General features: G+C 29.6%; 1 protein-coding gene across 2 annotated transcripts; it reads left to right on the top strand.

Moving 5' to 3' along the window:
* Window positions 1-4,085: 4,085 nt before the first annotated feature.
* On the top strand, window positions 4,086-16,908 carry LOC109808533 (phosphoinositide phosphatase SAC2). Of its 2 annotated transcripts, none has more exons than XM_020371570.3 (16): window positions 4,086-4,857; window positions 6,643-6,847; window positions 6,957-7,122; window positions 7,772-7,997; window positions 8,495-8,571; window positions 8,653-8,840; window positions 8,924-9,021; window positions 9,133-9,266; window positions 9,356-9,487; window positions 10,022-10,388; window positions 11,558-11,679; window positions 11,825-11,938; window positions 13,553-13,726; window positions 15,238-15,390; window positions 15,653-15,734; window positions 16,390-16,908. In XM_020371570.3, exons 1-16 carry the CDS (start codon window positions 4,750-4,752, stop codon window positions 16,489-16,491), a joined length of 2,448 nt encoding a protein of 815 aa, XP_020227159.2. In that variant the 5' UTR covers window positions 4,086-4,749; the 3' UTR covers window positions 16,492-16,908. The 2 variants fall into 2 exon arrangements, with proteins under 2 accessions (XP_020227159.2, XP_020227160.2); XM_020371571.3 differs by having other exon boundaries at window positions 4,087-4,857; window positions 9,359-9,487.
* Window positions 16,909-18,323: the final 1,415 nt, after the last annotated feature.

Raw genomic sequence — 18,323 nt, 5'->3', positions numbered from 1 at the left:
ATATATATATGAGGAGGGTTTAAACGACACCGGTGTAACTTTAACTAAGTGTTACACCGCTTAATAACTTTATATTAAATGTGAATTTTGTAAATCTAACCGTTAGATTGAAAGTTCATATCTCTTAGATCATATATATCAAATTTTATATTAATCTAAGATGATTTGATACTTCATTCTCATAAAATAAAATTGACGTAATATATACATTTCAAAATATACTAAAATATGAACACTTTGATTACCTTCTAGTTGTTGTTCAATTTTAACAAAATTTGACATATATGATCTAAGAGATATGAACTTTCCATCTAACGGTTAGATTTATAAAATTCACATTTAATATAAAGTTATTGAGCGGTGTAACACTTACTAAAAGTTACACTGGTGTCGTTTGAACCCTCCTATATATATATATATATATATATATATATATATATATATATATATATATATATATATAATTCACATTTAATATAAAGTTATTGAGCGGTGTAACACTTAGTAAAAGTTACACTGGTGTCGTTTGAACCCTCCTCTATATATATATATATAATATCATAGATAATAAATCTATTTGAATACAAATTTAGAAATGTTTTTAAGAATTTTTTATTTACTAAAAAATATTATTATTTTTAGTAAAAAGGTTCTCAAAAATATTTTTAATTTATATATAAACAAACTGTATATATAATTATAACTAATTAATTGGTATGGAACGCTAGATAATTGAAAAAAAATGCATACCAATAGTTTTGATAATTTTAGAAGAAGTATTGTTAGAAAATTTTTTCATTTAAATCGTTCCTGATTAATTATTTGTGTAAAAATAAGAAGAAAAAAAACAAAACACTATAACCAATACTTTAATAGAAAACTGGATTTTAGAAAAGATAATTTCACTTTACCCTGCTTATCAGACTAATAAAATTTAAACATGAGAAAACAGTTTATTTTGCATAAAAAAAAAAACTAGTAAAACTATTGTCTATTTCACGGAATGTTCTAATTTGTGTAAAATTTAATATCATTAAAAAATTATTATTAAATGATGACATGGCATGTATTACAAAATATTATTGTATAATAAGTGGTATATTCACTGATAATAATGAATTTATTTTATAAAATAGAATGAATAAAAAAAAAATACTTTTAACATTGAGTTATAAATGAAAATCATGATATAAATTATTTGAATCGATAGGTATCATAGACACATAGTTATGTCTGTGAATTTATTATAATGGATTAAAGTTTAAAACTTAAATTATATAAGGTTAACTATATTTATTATTTAAATAATTTGTTTACAGAGGATAAATTATATGTAAAAATGAAAATATTTAATGTGAGCAAAATGACTTAATTCAGTGAATACCTCCTACGATAGTAAGATTTCTGTTTTAAAATATCAAATTTTGTAAATAAATAAATATATATATTAATTATATAGTTATACATACTTTATAATAATATAACATTTATTATTAAAAATTATTTTTATTTATATTATTAATATAATATATATTAATATATTATGAAAAAAGTTTAAATATATTTTTTTTTCATTCTTGAAATATCCACCGCCGATAACAATAACTAATCTGTAATAATATATATAATATTTTATTAAACCTTATTTAAAATTAATATTAAAATTATATATAAATTATATATTAAATAAATTTATATTTATATATATTATATTTATAATGACAATTATTTTTATATATGACCTTATGATAATACTTCTTATCGAGATGAGTACGTGCATGTAATATTTAGCAAAAAAATAAATTATAGATTAAGCATGTCAATTAACTTTGACTCGGGATGCAAACAATATTTAGGATTTAAAAAATGTGCAAATAATTTTAGAACTTTGCGATAAATGCATGCAATAAAAAACTATGCATATCTTGTAAAAAAATAATTATGCATATTATATTTGATGTGTATATATTTTTTATTCATAATCATATATATATATATATATATATATATATATATATTATATTTTATTCATAAGAATTATGTAACGGTAAAATGTTTGAATTTAATATTTTATAAATATTATTTAATCTCACACTTGACTTTATATATCCAAGTTATTCGCTTAACACCAAAGTTATTATTTTTTTTAAAGTTTAATGTATCCTAATTAGATTAAGTTAAATAAAATTATTAAAAATTAAATGTCAAAATTATTTCCACTAAATTTTAACATTCAAACTAAATTTCAATAATTAACTTAAATTAGTCTTTATCAATTAATTTATATGTTCAGTGATATTATTTAAATTTTAAAGTTAAAATGTATCATATGTGAAGTTGGTCCGAGATTTTTTTAAAGCTACGATCCAATAAAAAAATATGATATTTTAAATTATTTAAATATTATTCTTTTATTTTTATTATAAAATTATTAAAATATTTAAATTATTTTTAGAATCATTCACAATAGACATATCTTATTTAGTATCATTTTCTTTAGTAATTCATCTTGTAAATCACTTTTAAATTATTTCATGTTATTAAAATGTAAATGTCTAATGAATTATACTCACTAGATTGTCCAGCGTGAATATATTAGTTTTTATCGTTAAAATACTCAATTTCATCATGATAATCATATTTATTATCAATTTTTTTAGATTTGGAGTCTATTTGTCTAGATTACCTAGATTTGCATCATTTTGAAGAAAAATTATAGAATGTTTATCAAAAAAATTTATCAAGAGCTCTCTTTTGAGAATCAATAATAATTCCATTTTTTTATATTTCTTTTCTATTTTAGATGACCAGAAGATTGTTTTTTTTACATAATATGTTCAAACCCAAACAATTAGACAAAAACTAAATTATAATCTATGTTTCAAATTATGAGTTTTTAATGAGTAAAAGTCAATGAGATAAAATAATAGTACTCAATTATGTATTTTTTAAACCTTCAGAACTCTCAATTTATTATAATGGAAGAAAAATAATAATAATGTGGCATGTCACCAAAAATTTGCAATAACTAACAAATAAATGTTTTTAATTTGATTTTAAAATTCTAACATACCATAAGATATCACAATTAAGATAATAAAAAGAGAATAAGGGATTAAGATATCACAATTCTTATTTATTAACAATAACAGAAATAATGATAAAAAAATTAAATAAATCAAGTCAATAATAAATTATATTATATATCATAGTTTTCTCTTAATATTTAACATTATCAATATATTTTTCTAAAATTCTAAGTAAATTTTTATTGAAAAAAGTTACATATCAATTGATTAATTATTGTAGATTAATTTATTTTTTATATATAATTTAATCATGTATTTTTTTTATTTGTATAAATTTATAAAATAAAAAAAAATAGTGCTCTTCTGAAAATCTAACCCTAGAGAGCCTGTCGTCTTCAGAGCTGCCATTGATCACATATGAACTTGGTAGGACATTAATGATCACATATGAACTATTTGTTTGTTTTTTCAAACTATAAAGTTAACCATGTCACAATAATTGGATTATTAACGAGGAAATGAATTTACATGGTTTGTAGAAGATCATGTGTCCAACCATTCATAAAATTTAGAAAAATGATCTTTTATAATAATATATGTATGATAAAAAATACAAAAGTTATATATAGTGTAAAATGTAATATCAACTTATTTTAAAAAATATTATTTATATTTTTCTATTTTGGTTACATATAATATATTTATGTAATTTATAAAACATTTACTAATTCATTTAATCAGTAAGTGCCTCCATAAAATTATTATGGAAATAACGTACTTTTGAATTTTGATTGACTCGAAAACTGACTTACCATACAAAATTTGCTTCTCACATGAAAATCAAATATTATTGTATTATATTATTAAATGAAACAGTATGAGGTATGATATATATTTTTTTGACCAGACGGTATTATATTAAAAAAATTATGAGTTGAAATAGTGTGAAGCTGTTACAGAATTAAATTAACCTGATTAAAATTTGAATTTTGGTCACGGTGAAATAAAAGGAAAGAAGCTTCACGGAAAAAGTAAAGAAAGACATCACACAGAACACGCTGACAAAAAAAATTTGCAACCAGGTAGAGAGAGAAATTGGCCACACACACGCAAATGAAAAGAAAACTCCAATTTCCTGTCTTTTAAAATTGTTTTCTGCTTTGCATTTCACATTACATTTTCATTCATTCATTTTATTATTTTTTTTATTTTATTTTTTGTGTGGATGCAGTGGCTTTCTTCTCTTCTCTGCTTCCTTCCCTGACAATCTCATTTTCACTTCCTTTTCATCTCTGAAATCCAAAAAGCTGCTTCTTCTGCTTCTCCATTCCCCAAAACCATTCACTCTCTTGATTCCTAAAAAAGCTATTTTTTCCCTTTCCTCCTATTTAGATTCAAAACTTTTTTTTGTTTTTCATTTTTTTTGACCCTTTTGAATTCTGGGTGTCATTGTGCTTGTAAGGAGAGTTTCATGTGTACCATTGATGTAAAATTTTGAGCTTTGTATTATACTTCTTGTGGGGTGTGTGAATTGCGGAGCTTGTGTTTGATGTAAAGTTTTGGGGTTTTCTTTGTTGTACTTATTTTTGTGTGTGTGTGTGTTGAGGAGCTTCTGTTTGATCAAACAGAAGCTCTTTGTTGGTGTTCTTTTTTGGAATTTTCTGCTGGTGATCTCGTTGGAAAACCCGAGCTTTTGGAGGCTCGGGATCTGAATTGTGTGATGGATTCAACAAAGGAGAAGAAGCTGCAGAGCAGTGTTGCTGTTGCAGATGGAGCTGACACCAAACCTTGCTATATGCAGAAGTTCAGGCTCTATGAGACTCGCTCGGTAAATATAAATAATGTTTGCATTACAAATATACAAATACGGTACTTTCTGACCATGATCCGGATTGATTTGAATTTTTGTGTAACTAACATGTTTCTCTTTGTTTGTTGCTTTAAGACGTTGTTTTGTTTGAGCTGATTTGATTTTCTTTATGTCTTTCAATTTATCCTTGTCAAATTTATGTTCATGTGCATATATTAATCGTGAATCATGATGTTTTTCATTGGGCAGATGAATCGAGTCATATGGAAAGTTTGGTTTTTTTTTTCGGTGGGGAGTTTTTGCATTGGGTTTTAGACACCTCTCTTTGTGAAAATGGTTTTATGAGTTGTTGTCTTATCTGGATTCTCATGGATTTCATTTCACAAGTATACACTGATGAGTTTTTCCTGGCTTGAATAATTGTAATTCATTTATAACTGACATTTTTTTTTCCATCATGTTGCATGTGAGGGTAACTATTAAATGCCCGTGTTAAATGGTTTTGTAGACAAACCGTTTGTGGATTTCTGTACCTCACTATTTTCAGATTGTATTTATTATGTTAACGTTGGCCTTTCATTATTCCTCAAGCCTTTTAGGTTTAATTGTGTGTAATGGATGATTGAACATCTAAGCTTTGTTGTCAACTTTATTGGCACTAAATTCACTGGATCTTACTGTGAAAGTTGCTTGTGATATGTTACCGTGAAAGTTTTGTTGTCCACTTTGAGTTTATTTGCACTAAATTCATTGTTTACTTTTCTAAAAGGAAACTAGGGTTGTTGCTTTATATTTTCTTTCATCAATTTCATGCATCTGGTTGGATCTCGTATATAGTTTGGCTTCAGCTTTTTTAATTTTGGAATGCTAAATTGCTAACATTTGTCGTCAGAAGATGGCCACTGCTGATCCGTTCTTGTCTTACTCTCCTCTACCATGTGAATATATCCATAACTTTTGATGAAAATGGGGCAAAGGTCAAAAAAGGGAACTGAAACAATTGAATTAAACTGTTACATTCTTATTCAGGAAATGAGACATGGAAGGAAAAATATAGTTACCAATTAAAATTTGCTCCATGTTAACCTTCTTGCAGTTGTGTCACCTTAATTTGTCTCCCACTTTCACATGTTTGTGTTTTCTGTCTCAAGCCATTGCTTGTCCATTCTTGTCTTAGTCCCCTCTATCCAGTGAAATTGACTAATTGAGTAGCCTTGTGAATATATCCAGAAGTTTTGTTGAAAAATGGGCAAAGATCAAAAACCGAACTGAAATGACTGAATTAAAGTATTACATTCTAATTCTGAAATGGGATCTAAATGGAAAAATATGATAAAATTATTGCTTAAAAAAATTTAATTTCATGTGAATCTTCTCATGATGTATCTCCTTCGATTATCTCTCATTTTCACATGTTTGTGTTTTCTGTCTCAAGTGACACTCAAAATCTGGACTGAGCAAAACTATTTCCCATGCTTGTCATTTAAGTTTGTGTTTAGAACTTTTTATTCCACTACACAATGACAAAATTATCCCTTGATGCAAGTGTGCAATAAATGACTATTATGGGGAGACTCTTATTTCTGAAAAGTGGCTTTTGAGTTGGATCAGACTGTCAACTTGTTAGAAGTTGAAAATGCTCTCAATTGCTTTGGAAATAAGGGCAATTAAATTTAGTTCTTTTTATTGTTACCAAAAATGTGAGCTGAGATGTACTTTTTCTTTATTAATATTATCTTTTTTGTCTGTGCACATAATAGCTACAAAGCACTATTGCTGTGGTCTTACTATTTTTCTACACAGAAATTTTACATGATCGGAAGAGACAAAAACAGAACATTTTGGAGGGTCTTAAAGATTGACAGACTGGAGCCATCTGAATTGAATATTGTTGAAGATTCAACAGTATACTCGGAAATTGAGTGTTGTGACCTTCTGAGGCGGATACATGAAGGAAACAAGTCAACAGGGGGGCTTAAATTTGTAACAACTTGCTATGGAATCATCGGTATTTTTCTCTCTTTTGTACGAGATCTAAATTGTTATTGTTATCCTTAGTCTTGTTCCCCACATTTTTCATCAGAATAAATTGTTTTTTTCTTCTTCTTTCGATTCAGGATTTATCAAATTTCTGGAGCCGTATTACATGCTGCTTATAACAAAGCGAAGGAAGATTGGTACAATCTGTGGGCACACTATATATGCTATCACAAAGAGCGAAATGGTTCCAATTCCACATGCTACTGTGCGATCCAAAATGGCTTATTCTAAGGATGAGAACAGGTCTTTAGTCAATTTTGCATGTAATTGTAATGTGTCTATGGTACATTTAAAGAGACATGTAGAGAGTAGCATTGAGAGCTATACATTGTCCATTGTACTTAGATGTTATGAATCACAATTTTTTAATTTGAGTTCATTATATTGTGCAGTCAAAACATTCTGTTAGAGCATAGTTGTGTTGAAATTATACATTTTAGAGTTTTTCTTTGTACTATGTATGTTGATTATTCCTCTTCAGTGTGTATCCACAATGTGGGCTTCCTCAGATCAACCTTCTCATCTTTCTGTGGTACACTTTAATTGTCTCTTGTGAAATAGAATCAATAATGTTTCTTCCAGATTTTTGGAGTCTATAGTGGATACCTCTTTTGTTGTTGTTTTCATGTTCTACATTTATTGTCAGTTCATTTCCTGCAAATGTACAGGTGCAATCTTCATTGCTGTTATGATGTAAATTTAACTTTTTGATTGAGACAAGGTATTGGCAGGGTTTCAACTGGGAGATCACTTTCTTTTAATTTTTTTAATACGTTTGGTTAGGGTTATTGGCTTTATAAGTTGTTTTATTGTCAATTTGTTTCACTTTTATTCCTTTACATAATAAAGTATCTTATTAATGGGCTTTGCTCTTTCTTCTGTGGTGACTTAGATACAAGAGGCTTCTGTGCAGTGTGGATCTTACGAAGGACTTCTTTTTTAGCTACTCGTACAATGTCATGCTTAGTCTTCAAAGGAACTTATCTGATCATAATACTACAGGACAATCACTTTATGAAACACTTTTTGTTTGGAATGAGTTCTTAACTCGTGGAATCAGGAATAATCTCCAGAATACTTCCTGGACTGTAGCCTTAGTGTATGGCTTTTTTAAACAGGTACATTTGAAGTTTCCTTTATTGGCTAATAGATATGTTTGTGAGAGATTTGTGAAGGAAGGTAACTAATGTAGCTGCTAGTAATGCTAGTTACTTCACTTGTATGAATTTCTTTAGTTCTTTCTTATTTTTTGTTTTCTATGTCTACAATGAAGTTAACCTTTGATATATGCTTTGAATATCTGACACCTATTGAACAATTTTCTGTTGCTTATATTTATTAATTTGTACTTAATCACTAATGATTACTGTACCTTTATAGAAAGTGAAACTAATCTTGCTGGCATTTTATTTAGTAGAGTTAATGTGCAGCCATTAAACCATAAATTTATAGTTTTTCAGTTGTCGTATATTGGGAAATTCATTCAAGTCCACACAAAAGGTTTGATTAAACTTACTATAGGATAATGCCAGAAGAAATGCCAGTATATTGTGTTCTTAGAAAAGATTTGGTGTTATCTTGTTGACTAGTGTTCATTTTATGATGTCGTGTGTAGGTCAAACTTTCTATATCTGACAGTGAGTTCAACTTGACTATCATTGCTAGGCGCTCACGGCATTATGCTGGGACCAGGTTTGTACATTTTTGAGCCTTTTCTCTAGTTTGTATGAAGATTAAAATGACATTTTATTTCACATCTATGCACTTGTGTAGATATTTGAAACGAGGAGTGAATGAAAAAGGTAGAGTAGCCAATGACGTTGAGACAGAGCAGATAGTCTTTACAGATGCTCATGATGGACGCCCAATGCAAATCAGTTCAGTGGTACAGATCCGGGGTTCCATCCCTCTGTTCTGGTCTCAGGAAGCCTCTAGATTGAATATAAAACCTGACATTATATGTATGATATGGCAGCAACTTTACTTTGTTACTCACATGCTTTGTAATTAATGCTGATCACTCATTTTCTTTCCTTTTCTCTAGTATCAAGGAAGGACTCTAATTTTGAAGCCACAAGACTTCATTTTGAAAATCTTGTGAAGAGATATGGAAATCCAATTATTATACTGAACTTGATAAAGGTAGGCATTTCCATATATGTAAGGAACCATCAAGCAAGCTTGATTTGTTTGTCTTGTGTCTAAACTAAAAGATTTTCTATCTTATATATTCTTTTGTCTTTTGTGTCTAAGACACGTGAGAAGAAGCCTCGAGAAACTATTCTGCGATCTGAGTTTGCGAATGCTGTTAGGTCTATTAATAAAAATTTGAGAGGGGAAAATCGCCTGAGGTTTCTTCATTGGGATCTGCATCGGCATTCAAGATGGTAAATTTTTCTTCCCTTTTTTATTGTCCAACCACTACAAGTTTATTCTTCGAGTGTTATTTTGATATTATTAATTCAATCACCTTTAGCAGCAAAGCTACTAATGTGTTGGGACAACTGGGGAAAGTGGCTGCATATGCGCTGAAGCTGACTGGCATCTTCTACTGTCCAGTGACACCAAATTTGAGGCTAGATGGATTATGTGAATATTCCTACTCTGAGTAAGTACCGTAACACATTTGGTCCTGTTTGCTATTGTACTAATTAGTAATTAGGCAAGTTGAAATTTCTCTTGGTTATTTTACAATTGTTGATGCAGTTGCCTATCGATTTATTTTTTAATGTTTAGATGGTTTATTACATGATATACTTATATTAAGGAGTATCTAGCCTTTTTTTCACTTCATTATAATCTTTATCAATTGTTTTTGCCTCAATGTTATTGTTAGTAATTTTATTTGTGACAGAGTAACTCCCTCAAAAGCTTAAGCTATTGGGTGAAGACTCATTTTTTTTAATTAATATCTCAAATGCAACCTTGTGTAAGTGCTTTTTTTTTTTTGGGCTTGAAGCGTGGAAATGCTCAAGTCCACCTCCACCCTACGTCATGCTGAAACTTCTTGATCATAAAAGCTACGATACCATGTTATGGACCAAGTCTTCCAAAAGCATAAGCTGTTTGGTAAAAACTCATGAATGTTTTTTATTTCTATTATTTATTGATGATCCTTTTTTTTTTTTTTAATATAATGCAGGAATGACAATGTCATTGATCACTGCATCACAGAACAAACATGCATAAACAAGGATAATGTTGATAAAGAAACAGAAATTAGCAATTGTTACTGTAGTGGTGATGAGAACAAAGATTACAGCGTCAAACCCCAGATGCTTCAATCTGGGGTCTTGAGGACTAATTGCATAGACTGTTTAGATCGTACCAATGTTGCTCAATATGCTTATGGACTAGCTGCACTTGGATGCCAGCTACAAGTTTTAGGATTTACTGAATCCCCATATATTGATCTTGATAACCCTTTGGCCAAGGAATTAATGCAAGTCTATGAGTCCATGGGCGATACACTAGCCTTTCAATATGGGGGATCTGCAGCACACAACAAGGTAATCTTTCTACCTTCAGGGGCTATGAAATGCCATATGGGATCAGAATTTCTATGCATAATGATTTTATTTAGGATCTGCTTCTTATGCATAACACAATCCAAAATGACGCAAGTTAATCTAATGCTGAAAGCATGTTGTGTTTTTTTAGGTTGTCTGCCTGTCTCCAATAAAAGTATGCCTTTTCTAAGAGGATATGTTGTATTTGATTCACAATCTTTACAATAAGTTTTAATTTGTTGTAGGTTCAGTAACTCAGTTAGTTATATGGAAGCAGTTATAATGATTCTTGTTTATGGGGGTATAAATTCAAATTTGTCTGCAACCCCCTTCCCCCATTTCATTGCGCTGCATTGATAAATGTAAACAGATGATTATTTGGTATCAAGAAATAAAAACCATTATTCACAATGAAGCCATTCGATTCCCTCAATGTAAAAATATTTATGTTGCGGATGCATGCCTGACCTTTTTGGTTCAATAATAGTGCATGTTCTGAAAGACTTATTTTAGCAAGCAGTGGACCTATTACTTGAAAGGGATAGGTTGGAGTCTTCATTTTCAATTATATATGGCAGTTTCATAGTAGATGTTTCATTTATTGTACACTCACCAATTGACATGCCAATAAATAGAAACTGGGACACCTTTTGTGAGTTATATATTCGTTTTACCCAGCTTTTGTGAGGTGGGATGTCCAAGTGTTTCTCAATGGCTAAATTCATAATTGGTTTCCTGAGCTATTTGAGATTTTTAAAATATGTCCCTATATTTTAAAATTTTATAATTGGGTTCTTGAACTTATAAATCATGTCATTGGGTTCCTGGAGTAGGGTTCCATCATAGAACACGAAGTTAGATGGGATATTCTTGATTCCAATTATGAATTTTGAAGTATTAGGACCTACACGAGAAATCCCAAATAGTTCAAGGACAAGGTTGCTGGGTTAAATTGATTAGTGGATACGTAAACTATTTGAGAGTTTTCAAATAGGTCCCTATAATTTTTAGCTATTTAATTTAGTATAAAGAGACCATAACAATTTCCCCACGTTTTGAAGTGGAAATCTTTATTTGCCTCTTTACTATTTTCCTTGCATGGAAATTTTATCTAATTACTGCTCAGTGCTCACTCCTCTGTGTTCTTTGCAATTGGTATTGCTATTTAGATATTTTCTGAGAAAAGAGGTCAATGGAAGGCAGCAACACAATCCCAGGAGTTTATTCGAACTCTACAGCGTTATTACAACAACACGTATTTAGATGGTGATAAGCAAAAAGCAATTAACTTGTAAGTCAAACAAGCCCGGTTTTCTAATTGTATTTACATAATTGTTGCCATAGGTAATATGATTTAAAGCAAATACAAGTTATGTATATGTGGTGATTGTATTAGAATGACTTAGTTACTGTCATGTTTGATATTATTGGGTCAGATTCTTGGGGCATTTTCAGCCACAACAGGGAAAACCAGCACTGTGGGAGTTAGATTCAGATCAGCATTACACCATCAGGAAACTTGGGCTGTATTTTGCAGATGACAATATTAGGTAAAGAGTGGATTATTGAGTTGCACTAGCTTTTGTCCTCTAAATTTAATGGAGCATTTGAGGGGAGGATTATACTTTTATGGTGAAAGACTTAGTGCCCTACAAATATTTAATTTTCAAGAATTTAATCGTTATATATGTACTTTGATATTTTGAGATCTATATGTACAATATATAGATTTATCTTTTACTTTGAGCATAGTTCTCAAACTGAAAATATTGGTCAAGCATATGGATAGATGTTGATGATTTTGTGGTTTGAGGAATGCAGAATGCCTTTTGTAGAACAGTTTAAGTAGTTTGAGGCAGTGTTGGTACTGTAAGCATATTTTTATTTTTCCTCACTCTTAAGTTTACAGGGTAAGTTTGGCCCATCCTTTCTTTTCCCCACTTAAAAGCAACTTTTAAGCTAAAGTTGAATATAATAACTTAAAAAATTAAGTTGTATTATTATTATTTTTATTTTTTTTAGGGTTTAGGGTTTTTTTTTTAAAAAACAAATCTCAAATTTATATAAAATTATTTATCTCATCCAATAAAAGATTATATTAATAAAATAAAAAAAATATTAAGTAAAATTATTTTAATAATAATAGAAACAAATAAAAATATTGAAGAACAAAATATTGAAAGTTTAATTTTTAAAATTTCCAAAATTAGTTAACTAATAAATTTTATTTTAATGATGATCTGCAAATAATATATAATATTAATTAAGAAAAATTAATTTAAATTATAAATGATAAAATATTTAAGTAATTATATATTGTTCAATAATATTTTTAAAGATATAAAAACTTATTTTGGCTAAATTCAATAATATTAAATTACATTAAAACTATTCTAAAAGAAATATATGTCAAAACAATCAATAAAATAATAAACACTTCATGCGATTATATTAATATATATTATTTTTTCTTAAAAAACTATAATTAACAATCAAAAGAAGTGAAAAAAGTTAATATAAAAAAATTTTGCAAGATGAAAAATAGCTAATCAGAGTTTATAAGAGAGCAAGAGTTTAAACAAATTAATAGAGAGCAAGAGTAACCCACAATCAAAATAGAAAAAATAAAATACATGGACATAGCAACTAGTAAGACTCAAATTGGGGTACTTACAAAAAAACTCCACTAATGCTCCACTTAAGTTCCTTGAGTTAGCTCTTCTAAAATCTTTTATTTTTTACTTATTTTTTCTTCACAAATTTTAAGCTGCTTATTTTTTTAAGGGCTTTTTTACAAATGTGCTTGTCCCAACTTATAAGTAAAAATTAAGCTACAAATAAGCTGGGTCAAATGCCCTCAGTTTAGTCTAGTTGCTTCTTTTTCCCCTCAGGCTTCTGCTTGCAAAACTGAATTGCTACTATAAAAACTGGATACTTTATTTAGATGGTCTTGTTCATGAAGTTGAGTTGTTGTAAGCTTTGACTTAAGATCTATGTGAGGACAATATTATATAGGCAAAGTGTAATCTCAAATTTATCCTTTATTGAGGATGAAAGCAGATGAATAAAAGTGAATTTGTGCCTTGTGGGTTTTATTAAATGATATTGTCTAAAAAATGTCTTCCACTGTCAAGATTGACAAGGCTGTTCATTTATTTTGGTAGGTCATCTATGAAAAGATCGCTATCAGATGGTAACATTATCAGTGAAAGTGACAATACAATTAGGAACTTGAATGTTACAAATTGTCAGCACTTATCTGAAAAACCTGATAAGCGTTTTCTTTCGGGGTCTACTCCAGACATCTTTACTTGTGGAAGCGACATTTGTCATTGCAGGTATTCTAAATTGATATTTTGCATGCCATATTAAGCAATGTAATGTATCTTTGAAAGACCAGCTGAAAATTTGACAATAACATGGGCACAAAGAGCTAGACAGGACCAGGCCTCTGATTAAATTGCATTTACTCAACTCAAATATGATTATCTATTGTCCTGAATATGAGTTCTAGGAGGAATCATGCAGTCAATTGGGACATGAATTGTACGGCTTGTGAAGGTGTATGGATTAGCCCATGGAATCCGTTGTCTAAAAGTATTTCCTTGAAATATTTTTGGAGGGGAGAATGGAGGGAAAGTACAGGTGGATTATTGTGCAGCCCCCAAAAATCCTCTTATTAATTTTTATTTTAGAATATATAGAAACTATTTATAATTGTTTTATAGAATAAAGTATCCTAGGAGTTGTTTTCTAGTTTCATTTATATAAAACTAGTAGGAGAAAGAGGTACTTTTTGCCTTTGAATATTTAATTTTGAGAGAAGAAGATAGTTGTAAGAGAAAAAAGAAAAAATATTTAGATTTATAAATAAGTAACTGTAGATGTTGATAAGAGTGGGTTTTTATCATTATAAAAACAAATCATAGTGTGTGATATAGTTTCAAGGGTAAAAGTGTATAATTTAAAAATAGAAACTAAAGAGAGATTACAAAAAGAAGTATCCCCTTTATAGTAGTTATAGATGAGTTGTTTCCTTTTAAATAGGATGGGAAAAATAGTGTATTACAAGTAGGGATTAGTGCTTTGTATTTTGTATCACATCAGTATATATAAGAGTCTTTTATTCACTCTCTTTTCAATCTCTGTAGTTTCAACCGTTATGCACATTTTAGAGCTCCCCACTTTGAAAGGATTTAAACACGGGGAATGAAACTTATTTAAATAGTACTAGTGCTTTCCTTTTGGAACCTATTCTCTTAAATTTCTTAGCAAGGATCTTGGGGTCAGTGTTACTTGTGGACCTTACTAGTTCATTTATAGGTATATATGATATACCCCTCTTTTTATCCATTGGTAGAGGAATAACTCCCTCTTTCAATTTTGGGAGGATGTGCAGTTAGGGAAATCTATATTCTTTAATCTCTTTCCCTGCCTCTCACATCTCTGTTTCATGTCATGCTTCAAAATCTCATTTTGCTAGGCAGTATAATTTTTTTCACTCATGTTATACATTGGAGTAGAATAAATATTAGTGCTGTAAAGTAGTCTTGCTGAAGATTGATATGAAGCAAATTTTAAAGAGGTATAAAATAATAAGCTTCTGCCTTAAATTTTTGTAAATACCAAGTGCTTCTTCCTAAATTGTTAATACCTAATAACTGATTATTTTCATTGTTTTTGTTCTCGTTAAATTTCATTTGACAAGAAAATGTAGAGAGAACTGGTCAGGCACCATAGTAACCAGTCCCATTTGTGTTGTGTAATATGATCCATAGTTTGATCTGATATGATTTACTGCTCAATTCATCGTAATCTTTTGAGAGTTGTGTTTTATCAAATCATACAGGCAGATATACGAAGGAATGGTCAAGGGCCAAAATTGTGAGAGTGATCATATTTGTTACGATGAACATGGAGATGCATGTGACTGCTCCAATTTCCTTGATGTGGACTGGCTTTCTTCTTCTGGAAATTCTTGTGAAGAAGAATTACTTGAAAGGTGGTTCTGAACTTTTGTTTAGTAAAATATGGTCTTTCTTTGTCATTGGTGTTATGCTTTCCTTAAATCTTTGATGAATGGTAGGGACATATGTTGAATTTTGGGTTAATGAATGAGAAGAATGTTTTTACATTTTAACACAGCACATGTATATGTCAATTAATTTTTATTTTTTTTTACGAATTAAAAGAATTGATGAAGAACGAGAACTAAATTTTCAAGCATTTGGTGTTGACTGATGCCATTATTGTTGATGTTACAGGTCAACCAGCATCTCCTCGGAGAATATTGCAAATGAACTAGTAACTGAGACATCTGCAAGTGATTCTGGATCCAGCATTAAGGTCAGTATATGTTGTTAGTTGCAGAATAACTTAATTTGCTTCTATTGAGGAAACATTAATGACTTATAGATAAGAAGAAAAACAACAGGGCCTTTCTGTATTTCTTTTAAGACCTGTGAATAAGTCTCAATGTCGAGTTACTAGTGGAATCGTGGTTAGATCTTGGAACATCTACTTGGCAATGCAAATGTATTAGCATGATATTTGTAAGTATTAGGGATCTAGATTTGGACGTCCTAGTTTCAGCAGTTTAGGACCTCAGTTTTTGTCCACAAATTCTCTACCAACTTTCAGAATCAAATTGTTAATGTATATATTTTTTTTTTACAAATATAATTTTGATATACATCCAATGTTTGTGTTAAAGCATTTTAGCTTATCATCCAATCACATTATTAAAATAGCTTGACCAAATCAGTAGAGTTATTGTTGATGTTATAGTAAAATTTTCGATACCATGTATTATTGGTGTAAACAAGTTTTACAATAATAGTTAGAGTTTGTTTAGATACAATCTTAAAAGAGATTTTGAAAGTTTCTCTACTGAAAATAAAAAATAAAAAAAAATTATAGTATAGAAACTCTTAAAAGCTCTTCCAAACTTGAATCTGAACATGCGCTTAATCAAAATTAACATTTGGTTTGAATATTTCAGGGAAGGCAGAGTGGAGATGGAGAACTGAACAAGGATAGCAATAGCAAATACAGTGAAAGCTTTGAACGTTGGGTAACTCAAGGGGAGATGCTTTTTGTTTGACTTTTATCACCATCCATCCGAAGGATGTGGGGGTTCCTGACTTGCTGTACAGAAGAAATAAAATGGTAAGATATCATCCAAAAGCAAAAGCAAAAGCAAATAGCACTGGCAGCAGCTGACAAGTTGAGGTTTGTTCAAGGGCAACATTTGAGTTACTCATTATATTTTTCTTCATTTGGGGGGTAATGGTAGATGTCAATAGGTAATTCATTTTTGTGCCTCTCCAAACATGCCATAATAATCAACCATGTATATAATTTAAGCTGAGAAAAGAAAAAAAACCAAAAAAAACCAAAAAAAATTCATGGCTGGTGCTCAGGTTATAACTGCCTAATAAATCATGTGCAGTCAACTTTTTTGGCTCCATGGATATGTGAGCTTTTTTTTCATTATCAAGAATTGCTGATTTTTCTGTCACTGACGTTACCAAGCTGCAAAATCTTGTCCTTTATTTTCTTTTTTACGAAGTTTAAATTACATGAGTTTTGGACAGGTAATTTAATTAGTTTGAGAAGACTAAAAAACTGAGGGAAGGGGACGCTGACATGATGAAATTCCATGTTTTGGCATTGCTTGGGCCAACTTTGTGTTTATTTAAAAAAAATTTTTAAAATAAAAACTTAAAAAATAATATCAAGATGTTTGATAGTTTTTATTTTTGTTAGTACTAGAGTTGTTCTGAGCGGGTGAGAGAGACGAAAGAGATTTTTTTAAAAGTTAATTTTTTATGATAAAAATAAGCTATTTAACTTGAGAGTATTTCAGAAAAGTAATTGGATCAACTTTTTTCCTTTTAAGAGAAATCCAAAAAAATGGCTCAATGACTTAACATTAAATAACAATAATGGAGCTTGATGTGTGGATCATGTATCATGTGATGTTTCCACCATAATGCAATGAACCAAATGCCAGTTGTTTTGTTGTATTTCAACTTCTATTTTATTTATTTATTTGTAACATTATTGGTTTTTTTTTCTGGGTTAATTCGGGGATGATTTTAATCATTTTATAGTTACATTTCCATGTCCCAAACAATTTGAGAGACGTCAAGACTCGAGATAAATATTGATGGCCTATTTGGGTCCAATACGAGGCATGATATTAAATTTTGTTCTTAACGCAGCACTTCTGTAAATCTAACATCATGCATTATGGTCGTATCAACCCTATGATACCCCCGTTAATTTAGCTTCTCTGATCATCAATTCATGCCAAGAACTTTGAGCCAAATACAATCTTTTATCCTTAAATAACGCCACCTAGAATTCTTTATTCTTTATGCATTCGTCGGTTTTCCATTCATGTATGAAGCTTCTCAGAACTTATTAAAAAAAAGTTTTGATAAAATAAAAGATTATGCGTAAATTAAAATTTTAACTATAATCGGGGTACTTTTTTTTTTTTTTTTTATAAATTACTAAGGTTTGACGAATATTAGATCCAATTTAAATAGTAATAAATTGTCCCACTTTGTCTACTATGTCAGAGATATTTGATTGTCAAAGCACCACATTGTTTGAGTAGAGCAAAATGGGAGGTACTAAATTCCATATACATCTTTTGTCAAATATTGTTATACATACGAACCCCATACTTAAATGGCAATGATCTAGCAATCATCTCACCGTATTATAGCACCACTAATTATGATTAAATAATAAAATCATAACCATAATCTAAAGCTATTAGAATCGTGACACATCGAGGGGAAAATCTTGCAAGACATGATAGAGATCACTTTTAGTACGTTGTGAAATAAAGACAATTTACGTATAAAGACAATCTAAAGCTTTGAAACTTTGATAATGCACATCAGAAATCTCTTCATGTGC

This window comes from Cajanus cajan, chromosome 5 (assembly GCF_000230855.2).
Source record: "Cajanus cajan strain Asha chromosome 5, NIPB_CcT2T_4, whole genome shotgun sequence".
NCBI lineage: Eukaryota > Viridiplantae > Streptophyta > Magnoliopsida > Fabales > Fabaceae > Cajanus > Cajanus cajan.
The sequence above is the reverse complement of the archived record's forward strand: the minus strand, read 5'-3'. Positions and strand labels throughout refer to the sequence as shown.

Excerpts from the sequence above, each read along its gene's own strand:
- LOC109808533 (XM_020371570.3), top strand. The coding sequence starts at position 4,750 with ATGGATTCAACAAAGGAGAAGAAGCTGCAGAGCAGTGTTGCTGTTGCA. Across the intron at positions 8,841-8,923 it reads TATAAAACCTGACATTATAT|TATCAAGGAAGGACTCTAAT; the intron begins GTATGATATGGC and ends CCTTTTCTCTAG. Across the intron at positions 11,939-13,552 it reads TTTGCAGATGACAATATTAG|GTCATCTATGAAAAGATCGC; the intron begins GTAAAGAGTGGA and ends TTATTTTGGTAG.